We start from the raw sequence: 20,733 nt of genomic DNA on the forward strand, positions 1-20,733 counted from the left end.
GGACAGGGAAAAGTGGCAAAACCGGTAGGAACAGTGTACAACTGCAGTTGGTGTTCTTATCTTGTTCCTTTGTTCCTGGGAGCTGAGTCTGCTGTGTTCTTATCTGCTTCTCTGTTCCTGTTCCTATTATAAATTGTTTCTAGTTGTCACCTTGGGCTAGGATGGGCCATGCCTCTGCCTCTAGTTTTGGTGGCCCATACGGAAGCCCACCAAGTACACAGAATCGGCTCGGTAGCCACAACCCACAGGCCATTGCACCCAGTCGCTCTGTCAAACACTATTTACTTGGGCCGTATTGGGCAGCAGCATAATAGGTGAAGTTGGTAGCCCAAAGTAGCACCCTCAACTCCTAATTATTCCTGAAGAACTAGGGAGGACGTGTTCTTTTCGGTTGTTAAAATTAGCTCATTAGCCTCACACAAAATGATAAATATAATTAGTATATAATTAATTGAGAATTATATTTAAAAATTGATTTATTTAATTTTTAAATAAACTTCTTACACCATATAAAAAAATATACAAAATACATCATTTAACAATTGTAAAATCGTAATGACCAATATCGCGGAAATAAACAATCGTATTAGGTACTTTAGAATCGGGCCGTTGTGGGCTGCTGTACCTAGCTAAAACATGGTCCAGTTCGAAGAATTCTCCACGAACCAAGCCAAACCAGTCGCAAGCGAAAGCGAGCGTGAGCTTTTTAGCCCGGCGCTTGGAAGAACAGGTTGAAACAACCTGCTCTTCACGACGGTCAATTAATGCTGCCCAAATGGATAGGATAGCTAGAACTAATTTGCTGAGGGGTGTGTCCAGTCCAAATTGGTCTCTGAGGCTCACTAATCGACCAATTTCGAATCAATTGGGGATCGAAGAGACATGCATGCATTAGATGAGCCGTAACGTACGTGCGTCATGGCTGACTCAAATGCAGAGGGAGGCAACCAAACAATGATTGGGTTTGGCCGGACCAGCTAGATCGATCGGCCATGTCATGTCATTCGGTCTGACCGACGGTGTCAACATCGCCATATGTACTTGTATGCAGCCTCTCCGTCGACGCTTCGCTAGCTCGATCGCCGGAGTCCGGCCGGCGCCGGCCATCACATGCTCCGATTGCCATGCCAGCTTAGCTTGCTCGACGGCCAACGGCGGACGACGAAGGGATCGATGGCCGGATCGACATCGACATCGATCGTGACCGGTTCTGCCTCTGCATGAACATGTGGAACAGTAACTTGACTATACGCATATTTGTGGTTTTCATGATTCCGCGCGTCCTCGGCGCACTCATGCATGGGATCTTGCTGCATTATCTGCAATATATATCGTGCTTTCTTTTTTTTAACGCAATTAACTTTTAAATTACGGTACGATTTATTACTAAATAGTAGTACTAAGGTGTTCATCGATTGGTCTGCTCAAACAACTGATAGTGCGCTAAACAATGCTATAGTGGCTAATAATGACTAAATTGTACTACCCGTCTCTAAATGTTTGACGCAATTGATTTTTTTATACACGCTTGACTATTTGTTTTATTCAATTTCTTTTGTAAAATATGTAAAGCTATATATATATGCATAAAAGTATATTTAACAATAAATAAAATGATATATAAAATTAATAATTATATAACTTTTTAAATAAGACGAATAATCAAACATATATAAAAAAGTCAATGACATCAAATAGAGATAGTGGGAGTACATGATAGCAAATAGCTACAACCTTCTCATATAGCTATAGCTATCCGAAAATTGTGGCAGCTGCAGCCAGAGATTTAAAACCCTACTTAATACTCTCTAAATATGACTTGTAATTTTAATATTTATAATTTTTTTTAAAATATAATAAATATTCAAACGTGAATAAAAAAATCAATAACGTAAAAAAACCGGCGGGGTACTAAAGTTGGGAGTACATGGTTTCGTGCGATCGGAGAGCGAAATGTAGCCACGAAGTGGTGCCATCGATTTCCTCGTTTTGCTAATGCAAATTTGGTCTAGCGTATTTCAGCTCAAAAGAACTCATCCTCAGTTAAGTATTGAACTTAACAAGTCTAGCTAATACTACAAATTGTGGATATGAGTATCGGAAATTGTCAGCGTAAAGTCTCATGATATCTACCTGGCAAATTAATGCAGGAATGAAGAGAATTTCCTTTTTACTGCTGATGGATGATGCAATCCGCCTGGTGCACGTGTGCGATGTGAAAAATTAGAGATTAGGTTTTCAACTTTACCTAAACACTGTCAACATCACAGTTAGCGTGCGTGCTTATGCACATGGCTGACCTGACATACAAGGAGCAGTCCGAGTTGAACTCTTTGTCGATCCATGGCATGCACGTTTTGAGTCCAAAGTCCTATTTGTCTACGTTCAATGACCAGGATTACCAGCTTAATACGTAGCAGCAGAGACGTATCACGTATCTGATTAATCTGGTGATAACATAGGCCTACATCTGCAGGATAATTAAGGAGAGGCGTGTGCAACAGTGGAAGAATAATTAATTAACCAGTCGAGCAGCAATATCCCGTATAGAGCTCCACGTCACGAGAGCAAAAAATGAAAAACATACTACTCCATCCTGTTTGATAATTGTTGTCTTTTATACCATGATATGGTCTTCTAAATTTATGTTTAATCATGTTTTTATTAAAACATATATAATAAATAAATATATATTTTCTATTACAATACACTTTGTGGCTCATCTATACATATTGTTTTAGTAATTTCAAACTACATGCTTCACAAGTTATTAATACTTAAAGTTTTAAAAGTTTGATCATACTATTATTCAAAATGTTAAAAAAAATATGGAACTAGAGGGAGTAATTTCGTATTTTAATAGATAATGATATTGATTTTTAGCAAACATTTAACCATTCGTCTTATTCAAAAAATCATGAAAATATACAAAAATATAAGCTATAATTGTAATAATTTAATAATATATCCTATCAATAACAAAATAAAAAATAATAATGGAAATTTTTAAATAAAATAAATGATTAGACATATGTTAGAAGGTTAGCGGTGTTATCTATCAAAAAAAAATTAGTGAGAGAGTACTACTACCCCTGTGTTTTTTTGACGCCGTTGACATTTTTATTTACGTTTGATCATTCGTCTTATTTAAAAATTTTGTCCAAATATATAAAATTATAAATCATACTTAAAGTTACTTTAGTAATAAACCAAATTATAATAAAATAATCAATAATTATATAATTTTTTTAATAAGACGAACGGGTCAAACGTAGATTAAAAAAAAGTCAATGACGTAAAAAAATCGGAGGGAGTATATCATAAACTAAGGAGGAGGGAGTACTATTATATCGAGCGATAGAAACATGCGTGGTCAAACAAAGAGAGATAAGTAGCGAGAGATCGACGAGATGTGTGCAGATAAAAAAACTTTGAAAAAATTATAAGAATATCATTAATTTTATAAAATTAGAGATATGTCATTATGATCTATATTGCCATTATGATTTACATGTCATTAACTTATATGAGTCCCACATGTCATTAATATACCAATAATATATATCTAACTTTACAAAATTATAACGACACCTTTGCAAATTTTCCCAAAACTTAAATGATGTTGCCAGCTCGTGTAAGGGTAGCGACAGGCGCGCGGAATTCGGAAGGAAACAGCAGCTAGCCAAGAATTAAGACGATCACTGATGAGGAGACGACTTAGTAGGACAGATCGAGAGCGATGAGAACGACCGACGCATGCTAAGCTGAGTTGGCTCCACACTCCCTCCCGGGTGGATGCGGTGCAGGCGGCATCTCCTCCGCCTCTCGCAGCAGCCAGCCAGCCGCGGCTGCGTGTTTCGACTCGCTGCCTCTCACCTCTGCCTCTGCCTCTGCTGCTGCTGCGAGCTCCCACCTACATAAGGGCTTAAGCCTTTCTCTCCCCGATAATATTGCTGCTGTTCAGGTGGATGATCCATCGACGATCAACAATATCATCGTCTGCGCGTCTGTCATTCAGGTCAGCTTCTGATGCCTTCCGTTCATTCATTCATTCATTCGTTCGTTCGTTCATGGTTGGTGTGCTCTGTTTCGTTGTCCCTTGGTTCTGGGAGCTCGTACAGCTCTGAATGATTGCCATTGAAATCATCACCTGGAGTATTTTTTTCTTTTCAATCAGCGGTCCTTGATCTGTTTGAACTTGGAGATTTACTCCATGCGTCAGGGATTTTCTTCCCTCCTACATGCTTCTTTGGAGTAATTGAGCTGGTTATGCATTTCTTTCGTGCTTTTGTCGAGGAGGCAAGTTTTGTGTTTTTCTTTCTTCCTCGCTTTGTCCTGTTGATTTGTGTTCCCTAGTTCTCCAGTTTCTTGGACCTCTTGCTTCCCTTTCCCTGTGGAGTAGCTTGAGGCAATGAGCTGGATGTTTTGAGCTGCATGATATTGCCAGCTACTACCAAGGATGCAGTTTTTGTCAACTGGTAATTAACGGTTGGCTTTGCATTAGCATTCTTTCCTTTCTTGTTTCTCGCATGTGTTTTCTTTTCTCCTCCTCTACTTATCATTGTTCTTATGAACATGCAAGTTTGACATTACTCTTAACTAGTACCATCTCCATTTTATATTATCATAGTTTAAGTCTCGTTTATTTTTTTCCATTGATCAATACATATAGATATATAGTATATATATATACATATGTCTAGATGCATTAACATTCAAGTAATAAAATAAAATCTTATCATGAACGAAGTGAAAGAAACTTCTATGCCCTTCTGTCATTGGCACAATAATTAAAAAATTCTAGTTCTATGCATCATCAGTGGACAGCAATATTCTTTGATATTTAAGTTCCATTTTTTTTAGTATTTTTGCCTTAGTAATAATTTCATGAAAGGAGGTCTTATGGGTGGCAGCATTGACTCGAGCTTCACGTCTTCATTCACATCCTGTTGGAGTATGTTGACCGTGAACAGTGTAAACAACTTGAGTGTGTCCTTTTCAAATTAACTAACACATTCTAGAAGGCAGGTAAATTTCACAAATAAAAGATGCAATATTATTAACTGTAGTATTCGATGAATTCATGAGTTCACGTACAGTCTCCTTAGCTAGTGTGACAGACTCGTGTTCTTTTAAAGATTTTTTATCATCCTTAAAAGTATCTCAAGGTACTAAAATTTTAGTATAAATTTTTGATATCTCAAGGTATCATGTATCTCAAAATATCATATTTTTTATACTAAAAATGATGATATCTTGAGTTACTTTTTCAAGTACGATAAAAAAACTTTTTTAAGAACAATAATGCATGTAATTCTGAACTCTAAATGTTTCATTTCGCTGATTCATTATCTTACCAGGCTATATGAGGCTATGAGCCAGTGACGAACTTGAATAATCTCGTGAAGGGTTATCAAAAAACATCTTAATTGTCACCAGCCAGTAAACTAATTTTTTTTTGAAGAGGGACAGTAAACTAAGTTAATCCAGCATCAGGAAAAATGGGTTTCTTGTCATTGCTTCTGGTGGCTTCTATGCCCAACATCCAGGTCCTACTGATAGGTGTTATTGGAGCTTATCTTGCGTCTGGTTACAGCAAAATTCTAACTTCAAGCGCTCTAAGAGATATGAACAAGGTGAGCTCTCATCCCACATCACTGTTCACAGCAAATTTAGTGTTGATTCTGCCTAATCCTTTTTGAGATTTCTGACAGGTTGTTTTCACTGTATTCACCCCATCTTTGATGTTTGCTAGCCTGGCGAAGACGGTCACGCTTTCTGATGTCATTTCTTGGTGAGTTTAACAATGCAAATGCAGTCACTACAAAGTCTGCATACTTGGCTACTGCCACCTTACGGGGTATTTGTTTGACTTTTTTATAAAAAAACAAACGATTTATTCGTAAATAAAAAATAATTTGTGAATAAAATTTTTATATATACGTATTCTCAGTGATCTAAAAGTGAAGTCCGGAAAATAAAGTACGGTGAAAAACCCTCAAAATCAACTCTAAATTTAAGGTTAAAAATTTAAATTTTGGCTTGTAAATATAAACAGAAGTGAAAAGGTAGGGGTGTCTGCCAGAATCAACAAAAAAACAGTCCATCCAGATTTTCTGAATTTATTAAAGTGTAGACTCTTATGAATCTTAAAAGGATTCTTGTTTGAAGTGAACAAGCTTACATAGAAATCTTAAGTCATCTTGTCGTTCAAATTGCTCTTCTAGTAGTACCTTAGTAGAGCAAGAGCATAGAAGATCTAGCTTTAGTTCTGTTTGCAGGATAACTCAACAGGACTAACAGAAGCAACTTTTTTTTTTATCATATAGGTGGTTTATGCCAGTTAATATAGGAATCACATTCATTGTTGGTGGCACTCTTGGGTGGATAGCATGTCAAATCTTGAAACCACCACAACATTTCCGAGGGATGATCATTGCCTTCTGCTCAGCAGGTTAAGTTTCCTAGCTGGATTAACATTGTTTTCCCTTCATTATCTGAAGATGCTAATAGTATTAACAGTGTTTTCAACTGAAAAAAAATGCAGGAAATCTTGGAAATCTGCTCTTGATCATTGTTCCAGCAGTCTGTGACGAAGACGGCAACCCGTTTGGAAAAGACCGAAGCCTCTGCCGCTCTCGTGGGCTCTCCTACTCATCACTGTCCATGGCTGTAAGCAAAAAGAAAAAAAAAATCTATATCACATTCGCTCAAGGATCATCCATTGATTTGTAACAGAATTGATCATACACTGTATCTGGCAGCTTGGTGGCCTGTTCATATGGACGCATACATACAGCCTCATGCAGAAGGCAGGCAAAATGTATCATAAGATGCAGTCCAAAAGTATCCAGTGCCCAGCTGACAGTGACGAAGAGCATCCTGCACAATGCGATGATCAAGTAAAACTAGGCGGTGAAACTTCTTACGGCGATGAGGAGGCACCTCTTCTAGTGCCAGCTAAATTGACTGAACACAATGAAGAGAACCAAATGGTAAGTCAGACTGTTTGTCAGTCCAGCGCACCCATGATGGGTTCATTCCAGGGACATCTTCAGAGAAAACTGACTTGTCTGAAATGCAGGAAGCTCCACTTTTATCTTGCGAGAGTGAGATTGCTAACAAAGGCTTCTGGACAAACATGAAGGAAACCATCCACCAGGTTGTCGAGGAGCTGATGGCGCCACCAACTGTATCTGCAGTATGTTTCTGACAAAACCATTTACACTATTTTATGACACTGTCAGTGGCAAATGATTTGACTAAAGTTGTCTCTGTGTTGTTTCAGATACTTGGATTTGTTGTTGGTCTAGTCCCATGGTTGAAGTCTCTTGTCATCGGTGATGGTGCCCCTCTTAGAGTCATCCAAGAGTCCCTCCAACTAATGGGGTGAGTGTAGTGAGCATTCACAGGCTAGCTATCTTCCTCATTTTCTGTCTACCTGCGACAGCATATTTCAAGTGTTTCTTCAGTGACAGTTCGGTTTCTCTCGCAGAAATGGCACGATTCCCTGCATCACCCTCATCCTAGGTGGCAATCTGACACAAGGTTGGGCGCGGCGCTAATTTGCTGCTACACTAGTTAGATATGAGTGGATGTTTGGATTCAGGGATTTTTTTTTGTCCTTTGTCACATCGAATGTTAATTAGAAGCATTAAATATAAACTGATTACAAAACTAATTACATAAATAAATACTATTTCATTAAACATATTTTAAGCCTAATTAAGCCATGATTAGCAAATGTTTAATGTAGCATCACATTCGTTAATCATGGACTAAGTAGGCTCAATAGATTCGTCTCGCGAAATAGTCCAGATTATGGAGTGAGTTTTATTAGTAGTCTATAATTAATACTTTTAATTAGTGTCCAAACATTCGATGTGACAGAGACTTAAAAAAAAAAAGTCACGTAACCAAACAGGCCTGACACAGTGTGCTTTTTTTTTTTTCTGAACTTACTCTGAATGTGCATGCAGGGCTACGGAAGTCGGTGCTGAAGCGGACGGTGATCATCACGATCCTCTGCATTCGCTATGTGATGCTGCCACTGATCGGGATGGCGGTGGTCCATGCTGCATACGGGGTAGGGTTCTTGCCTCACGACCCGCTGTACCGCTACGTTCTGATGATGCAGTTCGCACTGCCACCTGCAATGAACATCGGTAATACCATTTTCATTGCGATTTCTGAAAAATCCTGTCTCTGCTTCCAAGAGTGTCACCTGACCTGACCATGTGTCTTGTAACTGTGATCTGATGCAGGAACCATGGCTCAGCTGTTCGATGTTGGCCAAGAGGAATGCTCGGTGATCTTCCTGTGGTCCTACCTGATTGCTGCCATTGCACTCACGACGTGGTCGACGATATTCATGTCCATCCTGTCTTGAGGCTGACGGCGACGAGAAGAACCGAATTTGTGGTAATATTTGGTTTAGCTGCAATGATCCACAGCTCATAAGAGAGCACGAAAAGAGGCTGGAGACGATGAGTGAGCATTTTGAAAGAGTCGAAATGCAGGCTCGTCCGCGTGCACCAAATGTATAGAAATTCAATCGGTATATTCTTTAGGTAATGAAAATTCATGAAGTAGGTCCTCACACACAGAGAGAAAAGATTGGGCATAGGATTATTTCTGTTATCCCAAATTTTTGGTACATTCAATTTATAATTGAAATACAAGGTGGCAGAATCATAGAAATAGTCACTACAACAGATCCCCTTGGTGACTGATCAAAATCCTTACTCGTGACAGAAAACCCCTTGGTTAGCTATGAACGGTCACTGGTATGAAATTCTACCTGAAACACCCGTCACTAGTAATAATAAACTAAGAATCGATGATAAAAAATTTTATCCTTAGTTGGCGTTTACGTGGCATCTATGTGCCATAACGGTCCAGGAAAATAAATAAATATATGCCCAGCTTTCTACTGCAGATAGAGGAATCTGTCGCCTGCAGCTAGCGGTGAATATATAAAAGTTTTTGAGCCTCAGCAGATTTTATTATATTAAATATATGCCAACCTTTCAAATTCATCAGAACACATTCAAATTCTTCGAGCTCAGCTTTGAAGTAATTGTAATAGTACCTGACTATGGCCGTGTTTGGCAATGATTCAGTTATCCGACGCAGAAAATATAGTAGTATATCAGTACATGATTAATCAACTGTTAGTTATAAAAAATAAAAAAATAGATTAATACGACTTACAACTTTCATATAGAAAATTATCGTTAAAAATGCACCGTTTAGCAGTTCGGGAAAGATGCGTGTGAAAAATAAGGAAATCTGGATTGGCAAGGGGAGAAAAACTCGGCCTACGTCAATTTCTCACTGTAAATTCCAAGCTGTCTGCTTAGCAGACCATGCAGTGCATGAAGAATGAACAGGGAGAGCATAAACAGAGTATATACTGTAATGCTACTCATCAATTATACTACTTCCATGTTGATTGCAAGAGGGGTGTCTCTATGTATAACTTAAGTACCCTCTAATATTATTTCTATATGGTCTCATGTCTCACGTGGAACGTGCAGGGAGGACAACGCAAGACCTACTGAGCTAGCCAGCTGCTCCCTCAGTCCCAGAATAGTAAACCACATCTAAAAATTAAACTTTATTCTAAAATAAATTAATTTCTAGATTGTTGAGCCTTAAAACAAGAAAATTTATCCTTTTCTCACATAGCTATTATTATATTATAAATATAGAAATTCACTTTTTTTACATGAGTAGCTAGCACCATATATATGGACCTGCGACATGGTGCTGATCAAGAATTCATGTTAGATTAGTTAATGTTTTTTCTAAAAAAATGTTAGCTTAATTGGCTCTCTAGTCTATATCCAATAGTTACACAAATACTCCTCCTATTTTATTCGTTTAATGTTGGTTATTTTAAAATTGAACTAACTAACATTATATATTAAATTTGTATATGTTAGGAGTACTAGGAAACAGTATGCTATTGAAAGTTTACAACAATATATATAGGTGCGATACCTGTCTCCAAGTCTTGACTCAAGGAATTATTGAGTTATGCAAGTTCTAAAGATAGTCTGGAAGAGGCCACAAATGTCTAAATCAAGAGGAAAATTTTATGATTCTCGATAATGTAGGTAGAGATACTAAATTATAAAACTTTAGTACTGTCGCTATATATCTAACACCTACATCGACTGAGAGTTAATTAAGAGAGAAGTTGAATCGCACGAGGAACAGCAATCCCGTTCCTTAATTCAATTTGCTCTCCTCCTGGAAAAAAATACTCCAAGATGAAAGGTCGATCAAAAAGTCAATGACGTCAAACGGAAAAAGAAAAAGAATCGGAGAGAGTAATTAAGTAGGCACCAATCTTACGTCGAAAAATATTTGTCAAGATGCACGAACGCCTCAACAAACAAAATATGTTGAATTAAAATACATGGGAATTTAAGACACATTAGGTCAAACCTTCTTGTACGTGGAAATCGTGTGCCTTTAAGTAAGAAGAAAATGCCACCACGGATTAGACTGTTGACATTTTAATTATGGCGTTCCAGAACTATAAGCATTACAATTAGCATGCGCATGTGCACATGCTGACAAGTACTGTAATACACATTGGCAGTAACAGTACGAGATTGATCGAGTTGAATTTTCCAAAAGGCTACTCGACCAACTGGTTATATTCTTGTAGCGAAAGGAGCACAGCTAGGTTTAAATCTTAGATTTGATATGTATGCTCTTAGTTATGGTTAATTATTTTTATGTAGTAGGCGACTTGTACGTCACCGATAGGAGATTTATTCCGGTTCAACAAAAATATCTCGAGTACCAAATCATTTCAAATCATATTGGATCTGAGTAGGATGTATGTTGTTAGATCCAACAATCAGAAACGATTTAATACTGTAAGTTACCGGTACCTCAAGATACTTTTTGTTACTTTTTATTGGACTGTAAAATTGCTCGCCGGTAATATTTTCATGATTTTTAAATTTTTTAAATACACAAAAAAGAAAAATAGAAGTATTTTGAATTTTACTAAGCATCTTGACGTACCAAGAACACATACCTTTATACACAAATCCAATGACTTTTCGAGTTAGTTCTAAGTATATAGAACATATTCAAACTCGAGACCTAGCTACTCTGACACAACGCGCCTAACCGTGTGAGCACATGTTGACTACATTCCTATTGCTATTCATTTGACTATTCTTATTTTAAAACATGTATCATACGTTCGATATTCTATATGATTTTAAATGAAAAGATGTCAATTACAATCTCATTCGATATTGCTTGAAAAATTGGAAAAACGAAAATCTCAACCATACTATATATATATATATATATATATGGTATAGTATAGATCTACAACTTTCATATACGGTATATATCCATCCGAGACCATTCGAAAAATTCAAAATTTTATTTTTAAAAATAGATATCTCTGTCATATATAGCTAAAGAGATATGTGGTGTCAAATTTTTTTTATTTGTTTTTCTGTTTCTAGATCATATCTAGCCACGCATACTTCTAGCACCCTAACCAATGTTTAAATTTTGTTTCCATAGCTATTTAACCTGCTCGGAAGTAATGGGTGTAGAAAATCCATGTCCGTATACTCGTGCCCAGATGCATGCATGCTTGATAATCATATATATACTCAATTATTGAGAGGACAGCGACAAGTCAGTTGTACTGGTACGTGGAAAAATCGTCTCTTCAGCTTTAAAAAAAAAGTTACTACAGATGCATTAGAATCTAGCAGTAGAGTGGTGCAAAATTTTGTGTGTTAGCGTGCATATGCGTATATATACACACCAGCTAAATATACGTGTTTTCTCAAACTTCCATCCTTACAGATGGTTTTACGTGATAAAGTTATATTCTATATCTAAAATAATATATTAATAAATTATATATGTAGAAGCATTTTTTTAAAATATTTATGGACATGGACAGTTGTTAAAAAGATCAGCATAAAAGTTGGCACTGTCAATGCCTCCAACCACTCCTGTCTTTATTTTTTGGTTTCTGCGTCTAGCGTTTGATTGTCTATCTTATTTAAAAAAATATAAAAAACTTTTAAAAAATATTCACGTATAAAATATTATTTATATTTTATCATCTAGCAACAAAAATAAATAATCATAAAAAATCAAATAAGATTGAGAGTTAAATATTATATAAAAAACTAAAAACTGAACTTATTTTGACAAAAAAAGTATTAAAGAAGTATACGTGCTACAACCTGCAAGTACGTAAACATGCTGGCAATAGCAGTCTCAGTTGAAATTCTTAATTTCCCGAATGCGAGTGATTCGTCCTCCAAGCCTTGAACGTTAAACGAGTATTAGCTCGGTGATTAAGGCCTATTTAATGCGTTACATGAATATATGTACGTCGTACCAGATCGATGAAACATAAAAAAGCAATCATGCATGTTGATGCCTGGATGGGAAGGACAATAATTGGAGCAAGCTCAATAGTATAAGTATAGTCAACTATTAGCTCCAATTCCTCTATAGGTAATTTAATAGTCAACTCATACAATAGTTACCTACAAAACATCAATACATGATTCTATATGTCATACACACATTTTGTCTTAGAGCCCGTGTACAACTAGCTACAAATTAATAGTGCACCCTCTTCTTTCTCCCATCTTGTCTCTTTAAAATTAGCAGACTCTGGTGCAAGCTAGCGACGACAGAAGCGCGGAATTAGCTTGGGAGAAATTAACATCAGAATGCACTACACATGTACATATACATCCTTCTTCATTGATAACTCTAGAAAATTAAATGGTATTACCTCTGTTCTGCTCTACGAGACGTTTTAATTATAACTAGCGTTTTTGTCTTTTCGCTTATGCTATACTCCCTCCGTTCTAAAAAGATAAAACACACCATAGAGTTGATTTTAAGGTTTTTCTATCCCAATTTATTTTCAGATTCGGTTTTTTTATCGTCAAGGACATGTATATCAAAAATTTTATTTATAAATTATTTTTCATTTGTAAATACGTCGTTTTGACTCCTCAAATAAGCCAAAAGATGAGACTAAAATGTTTTATAACTAAATAGAGAAAAAATATACTACCTCCGTCCCTAAATATTTGACGCCGTTGACTTTTTTAATACGCATTTGATCATTCGCTTTATTAAAAAAATTTGTCAAATATGTAAAGCTATATATATGCATAAAAATATATTTAACGATACACGAAATGATATAAAAATAATTAATAATTAAGTTAATTTTTTGAATAAGATAAATAGTCAAACGCGTATAAAAAAGTCAACGGCGTCAAACATTTATGGATGGAGAGAGTATTAAAATAATGTAATTATTACGAAAACTAACAAAATTACTACACACATTTCGCTGCCGACAAATACATCATCTATCACCACCGATCGAACGAATAATTACTTAATTAGCGATCGAGCTTCGTTGGCGTGGACGCACGCGGTACAGTGTGCATCTCTCTTTTACTTACAGTGGCTGCACAGTACTTGAGCATATATATGACCAGCAGCTGCAGACGCCATAGCTAACCGAGTCCTCGATTTCACTCTCCTCCCTTCCATTGTCGTCATAGCTATAGCTAGCTAGCTAGCTCCATTGTTTCTACGTAAGCTCGCAGTTCAGGTCAGCTAGCTCGCTCCAATTCTGCATCCATGCACGCGCAAGTACTTTCTGCTATACTCATTCATGTCCGATCTCTGTATATTTCGTGTTGTTGTATCTGAATTTTTGGGAACCACGTACCTAGCTGAGATCCTGATGAGATTGCTGCCATAATGGAGATCAGGGGCATGTTTGGCCGGGAGAGTAATATACTAGAATCGGATTAAGAAAAAATTATAGATGAAATCAGCATTCTGTGATCTTAATTAAGCTGCTTCTCTGTTGCTTTCTTGTCTGGAACTGCATAATTATGCATGCATCATGATTGATTGTCATTTTCTGTCTCCTGTGTATCTTCTTTTTCTACTACTTCTTCCTCTCTTTTCTCTGTTGATTGTACTGTACATGTAGTTTTACAAGGACTTGACCCAGTAGCTCGAGGCAGAACTACTGATCAGCGATCTGTTTTGATTGCCTGCTACTGAGGATGCAGTTTTTTCTGATTGCTCTGACAAATTAGGACCGTAGTTAAAAGTTGTCTTGCACTGGCATTCCTACCTTTCATGTTTTTTTCTCCTTTTTTCAAACTTACCATTATTCTTATGAATCTGCTCGAATTTGACAAATTACTCTTAGCAAGGTTCCTGCTAAACGTTCTTGAAACTGAATGTTTTTCGCTGGGCAAAAGGAGCATGGTTATTGTATACTTGTGTACATCGAACTCTTAACCTTTTATATTTGTCTTACAATAACATCGTGTAAGGAGATCTGGTGCCCGGAAGCATTGACTTGCCCATTATTACTAGCTAAGGTGTGTTCGTGCTTCACGAGTTCACCCATTGGATGTTGACGAAAAACAGTTGAAACAATGTGGAGCAGTCATTTTCAAATGTTAATTGACCACTAGCTACTTAGCTAGTACCACGTGCTAAAAAGTGGGTAGGACTTCATTTGATGAGTTTTACTCACATCATTTTTTTTTTATCACAAGGTACTACTACCGTAAGGTACTAATATCCTCACTCGTGCTATCCACCTCATGACCAAACAAGTATCTCGAGGTACCATGCAATCGTGACCGTTCGGTCTATCACCAATAGTCGGAATTTTGGTACCAACTTAATCATGAGGTGAATAGCACGAGTAAAGATTTTAGTACCTCACGATACTGGTACCTCGCGGTACATAAGGAATGATGAGAGTAAAATGGAGCTCCAGTCTAATAAAAAATACCTCGAGGTACTGGTACCTCACGGTACCAAATCGTTTCTGATCGTTAGATCTAACAATGTTCATCCTGCTTGGCTATCTGATCGTTAAATTTCCAACAAAAACTTCATTCCATAGATATATCATACATAAATCATTTCATACATAAAGCATTCCATTGCATACCTGAAGTCTGAACTCTTAAATTCGTTGATGGATCATCTTATCAGGGTGCAAGAGCTAGCCCACAGAGAACTTGAATCTGAAACATCGCCAGAAAGAGAACTAAGGGATTATTAAGTAGGTCTCCAAGAAGAAATTTAGTTTAATCCAGCGTCAGATCCAGATGGGTTTCTTGGCATTGCTTCTGGTGGCCTCTATGCCAGTTGTCCAGGTCCTACTCATAGGTGTTGTTGGAGCTTTTCTCGCTTCTGGTTACAGCAAGATCCTAACTTCAAGTGCTCTAAGTGACATGAACAAGGTGAGCTAGCTCTCATTAGCACATCGCAAATATTCACTGAATTTTTTATGTTTTTTCTGGCTAATTCTGATGAGATTTCGGACAGATTGTTTTCACTGTCTTCACACCATCTTTGATGTTTGTTAGCCTGGCCAAGACGGTCACTCTTTCTGATGTCATTTCTTGGTGAGTTTACACATACTATGTAGCAATGCAAATTCATTTAGCACAATGTCTGCCTAAATGGCACTCCCGCATTTTAACTGCCTGAATCAACACAATAGTTTGGTCAGGCTTTCTGAATTTTTTGAACCGTAGAATTTTCTATAAAATGATTATTGCTAAACAAACTTTTCTTAGCTACTCCCTCCGTCTCTAAATATTTGACGCCGTTTACTTTTTAACACATGTTTAACCATTCATTTTATTCAATTTTTTTATAAAATATGTAAAGTTATATATATGCATAAAAATATAGTTAACAATAAATGAAATGATATAAAATAATTAATAATTATATAAATTTTTTGAATAAGACGAATAATTAAATATGTATAAAAAATCAACGACGTTAAAAATATAGATAGGAGAGAGTAGGACTCTTCTAATATCTTGGCAGATGTGAATCATGTGATGGCCCGGAATAATTGAAAGGCTAGCTAGCAAATAGCCCATTTGTAGCGTTGGGCCTTGGCCTATTTATGAGTAACAACGGTAGTTTGTATACAGAGAGCGATGGCAAAAATTATACCACCTTAGAGCATCTCCAACAAGAGGCTAACATGAGTCCTAAAAATTAAATTTTGACATTAGAGACTAAAAACACACTCCAACGGATGTCCAAAAATACTCTCAAATTTTTAGCATCCCCAAGTATATCTATTTTTGTGCTAAATTTTGGCCTTCTACTGGGTTTCCCAATACAACAATTCGTCACCCTTGTATCGATCCCGGTCGGATGTTGCCGCCGTCTCCCTCCCGGTTGGCTTCATAACTGGTTGATAGTTTTTGCTAGTTAATGTGTCTAAATAGGGGTTCTATGATGTAGCTCAGCGTGGATTGCAACTTGAAAAATATATTGATGTAGCACTGAAGTATTGTAACAAAGATATATTAGCTCATAAAGTTTTTATGTACATAAGCAGAATGATTATATCTAACATTTTAACATTTTACTTTGAAGTAGAATACCAATGATTTTAATTGAGACAAAATATTAACGTGGCTCATTTCAAAAAAAATTGAAAACCAATTATAGGACCACTGTTGGAGAGAAGGGTAATTTTTGGATCTAATAGTTTTTAGGATGATATCAATCTAGAATTATTAGGGGCTAATTTTTAGCCTCCTGGAGATGCTCTTAGGAGTTGAAGAGAAGCTTGAGTGGTTTATATGGCGTCAAGCCTGAACTTCTTTTGCTGTTAACTCCAGTGCACTAACATGATAATTTTATCATGTAGGTGGTTTATGCCAATTAACATAGGAATCACATTCATGGCTGGTGGTACTCTAGGTTGGATAGCATGTAAAATCTTGAAACCACCACAGCATTTCAGAGGAATGATCATTGCCTTCTGCTCAGCAGGTTCAGTTTTCTAGGAGGACTACATGTTTTCACCTTCATACTTTACTGACTAATTCTCTAACCTTAACAGTGTCATCAACTGAAAAATAAAATGCAGGAAACCTTGGAAACTTGCTCTTGATTGTTGTTCCAGCAGTCTGTGACGAAGACGGCAACCCGTTCGGAAAAGACAGCAGCCGTTGCCGCTCTCTTGGGCTCTCCTACTCATCACTGTCCATGGCTGTAAGCTGAGGGATTCTGCATCACGTTCACTGAATAATCGAGCCATCTATCAGCTGAACAACACAACTGATACTGATACACGATGTGTTTGCAGCTTGGTGGCTTGTACATATGGACGCATACATACAGCCTTATGAAGAAGAGGCACCAGCCTGACAGCATTCAGTGCCCAGCCGACAGTGACGAAGAATGTCAAGCACAGAAGGTCAAAGCGAATGGTGAAGCTGCCGATGCCGATGAGGAGACGCCTCTTCCGTTGTCAGCTAAAATAGATGAACAAAATGAAGAGAAACAAATGGTAAGTTTTCAGCGCTGTGCTGCACAGCGCATTGTGCATTTGTTCATCTATGAGCCCTTTGTTCCATGGAAATATTCAGAGAAAAACTACTGACTTGTCAGAAATGCAGGAAGCTCCACTGCTCACTTGCAAGGGCGAGGTTGCTAAGAAAGGTTCATGGACAAACCTGAAGGAAACCATTCACCACGTTGTCGAGGAGCTGACGGCACCAGCAACTCTATCTGCAGTATGTTTCTGCCAAAACAAGTCACAACATTTTCTCTTATCATACTTGGTATCAACTCTGTCTTCGACCAAATTAATTGGGCTATCTTGTGTTCAGATACTTGGATTTGTTGTTGGCCTAGTCCCATGGCTGAAATCTCTTGTCATCGGCGATAATGCCCCGCTCAAAGTCATCCAAGATTCCATCCAGCTAATGGGGTGAGTGATCGAATGAGCTTCTTGATTCCTGTCTACCTGCAAGGCTGCATATTTTTTTTCCCAGTGTTTCTTCAGTCTAACTCACAGGCTGCTTGCTTGCGTGGCTCTCTCAGCAATGGCACAATTCCTTGCGTCACCCTCATCCTAGGTGGCAATCTGACAAAAGGTAGTATAATGCTAACGCTAATCACTCGTGATGAACTCTGAAACACGCGCGTTCTCTGAACTTATTCTCTGAATATTTGCGTGTGTGCTTGCATTGCAGGGCTACGGAAATCGGAGCTGAAGCGGACGGTGATCATCACGATCGTCTGCATCCGCTACGTGATCCTCCCGCTGGTCGGGATCGCGGTGGTCCGCGCTGCGCATGGCGTCGGATTCCTGCCCCACGACCCGCTCTACCGCTACGTGCTCATGATGCAGTTCGCGCTGCCACCTGCAATGACCATTGGTAATCAATCCATCCATCCCTGAACTGAAACCATCTCGTTCTGAATTCTGAAGCTAGAAGCGTCAATCTGCGACTGCATGCTTGCATGCCTCTGCTTCCAAGAGATCGATCGATCGATCTCTTCCAGTCTCACCTGAGCGTGATGTTTATGTCCAGGAACCATGGCTCAGCTGTTCGATGTTGCCCAAGAGGAATGCTCGGTGATCTTCCTGTGGACTTACCTCGTTGCTTCCATTGCACTCACGACATGGTCGACGGTATTCATGTCCATCCTGTCTTGAGGTCAAGGTCGACGACGACGACGACCAAATCTGCTCTTGGAAGTATTGGGTTAAGTGCAGTGGTCAATTCTCAGCTCAAAATGAAGGGGTTGGAGACACTAAGGGCATGTTTGTTTCCAAGCAACTTTTTTTACTCCATGTCACATCGAATGTTTAGATACTAATTAGATATATTAAATATAGACTATTAATAAAACTCACCTCGTACTCTTAACTATTTCACGAGACAAATCTATTGAGCCTAATTAGTCTATAATTAGCAAATGTGATGCTACAATAAACATTTGTTAATCATGACTTAATTAGGCTTAAAAATTTGTCTAATGAAATAACCTTTATTTATGTAATTAGTTTTGTTATCAGTCTATATTTAATACTACTAATTAACATATAAATATTTGATGTGACAAGAAACTAAAAAAAAAAATCTCTCTCTGAATCCAAACAACCACTGAGCCTCTCCAAAATACTAGTAGAAATTGCAGAATTATGCGTATATCACTGTGTGCACCCAGCTGTATAGAGAAATCAAGAAGTACATACTGCGCACATGGTTCTTTTTTGTATCCCATATTTTTGGTCCATTTGATTTCTATGCATCTGTATTATTTCTGTCTACCTAACTAGTAATGGTCCTCTTCTCCTGTCGGCTTTTTATATAGAGTAATTTTACTACTTATCGGTACTTAAAAAATACCAAAATTTTAATTTAGTGTAAAATTTGGTGTCTTCTAATACCTTAAAATTTTGATACCTCTCGATACCTACTCAATGAAGCTCTTTAGTATAATGTTCTGGTTCCAGATACCCAGAAAATATGATAACTTCATGTAACTTTTCAAGAATAATAAAATTTTCATTAACATGACTATGCCATAGCCAGCTAACTTTTGCTTAATGTACTACTCGGAGCTATTTTTTTTAGGCGAACTACTCTTAGCTATTTTGATGCAGAGGGTGATTGTTTGTTTGTTTGGACGAAAAAACCAAACGATAAATTTGTAAATACAATATAATTTATAAATAAAGAGATTTGCTCTGGTCCAACAAAATGTACCTCGAGGTACCAAATCATTTCTCACCATTGAATCTAGCTGAGTAGGATATGTGCTGTTAGATCCAACAATCAGAAATCATTTGGTACCGTGAGGTACCGGTATCTCGAAGTAATTTTTGTTACTTTTTGTTAGACTATAAAATTGCTCATATATATATATATGTGTGTGTTTAGCGATCTAAAAAACAAAGGCTAGAAAATAATTTGTGACGAAAAACCCCACAATTAACTCTAAATTTTAAGTTTAAAAAATTATATTTTCGTTTATATGAGCTAATGAGCATAAGCAGCAAATGGCCGTGGGTGAACTAAGGCCTTGTTTAGATTGCAAAAAGATTTTGCAAAAACATCACGTCAAAATTTTAAACCCACATTTGAAGTATTACACATAGTCTAATTACAAAACAAATTTCAGATTTCGCCTAGAAACCGCGAGACGAATCTTTTGAGCCTAATTAATCTGTCATTAGTGCATATTGGTTACTGTAGCACTTATGGCTAATCACGTACTAATTAGGCTCAAAAGATTCATCTCACGATTTCTCACATAACTGTGTAATTAGTTTTTCGTTTTGTCTACGTTTAATACTCTATTTAGGTGTTTAAAGATTCGATGTAATGTTTTTGGGTGAAAATTTTAGTAACTAAACAGCCCCTAACTAGCTAGCTAATTAACTTCTTTCCATTTTTGTCCTAGTACTACCTCTAAATAGTAAAATCAGAACAATATGACGCGAACATGTCATGTAAATGCCTTTGCATATAGGTTACATGTCACTATACCCACGTTATTTCTGTGTTTCTTCCCAGGCATACATGGCGGGATGCGTCATCTGCCATATATACCTACAAGTTGGTACAACATCATTCATATATACCTACAAGTTGGTACAACATCATTGACTCATTTATATATCTTCATTTTGTTTAAAAGAAAAGTCGATTTATTGTATTAAGATCACATAAAAAAACAGAAGTAGTTGAAAGCGTGGCCATTAATGTATGGGACATAACTATATATGGCAAAAAAAAAAGAAAGTGAATGACTTATGGGTGCATGAATACATGGACGACGACTAGTGGCTAACTAGTCCCCCTCAATCATTATAATTAAATATAT

At 37.2% G+C, this 20,733-nt stretch overlaps 2 protein-coding genes across 2 annotated transcripts; both read left to right on the plus strand.

Moving 5' to 3' along the window:
* Positions 1 to 3,738: 3,738 nt before the first annotated feature.
* LOC102719614 (protein PIN-LIKES 7-like) lies at positions 3,739 to 8,726 on the plus strand. Its single transcript, XM_006660893.2, has 11 exons — positions 3,739 to 4,018; positions 5,361 to 5,636; positions 5,715 to 5,794; positions 6,330 to 6,454; positions 6,548 to 6,672; positions 6,765 to 6,995; positions 7,085 to 7,201; positions 7,289 to 7,389; positions 7,496 to 7,548; positions 7,980 to 8,165; positions 8,265 to 8,726. Exons 2-11 carry the CDS (start codon positions 5,502 to 5,504, stop codon positions 8,387 to 8,389), a joined length of 1,278 nt encoding a protein of 425 aa, XP_006660956.1. The 5' UTR covers positions 3,739 to 4,018; positions 5,361 to 5,501; the 3' UTR covers positions 8,390 to 8,726.
* Positions 8,727 to 15,182: 6,456 nt separating this feature from the next.
* LOC102719895 (protein PIN-LIKES 7-like) lies at positions 15,183 to 18,747 on the plus strand. Its single transcript, XM_006660894.2, has 10 exons — positions 15,183 to 15,317; positions 15,403 to 15,482; positions 16,757 to 16,881; positions 16,979 to 17,103; positions 17,198 to 17,401; positions 17,511 to 17,627; positions 17,724 to 17,824; positions 17,938 to 17,990; positions 18,090 to 18,275; positions 18,432 to 18,747. Exons 1-10 carry the CDS (start codon positions 15,183 to 15,185, stop codon positions 18,554 to 18,556), a joined length of 1,251 nt encoding a protein of 416 aa, XP_006660957.1. The 3' UTR covers positions 18,557 to 18,747.
* Positions 18,748 to 20,733: the final 1,986 nt, after the last annotated feature.

Source organism: Oryza brachyantha, chromosome 9 (genome assembly GCF_000231095.2).
Source record: "Oryza brachyantha chromosome 9, ObraRS2, whole genome shotgun sequence".
NCBI lineage: Eukaryota > Viridiplantae > Streptophyta > Magnoliopsida > Poales > Poaceae > Oryza > Oryza brachyantha.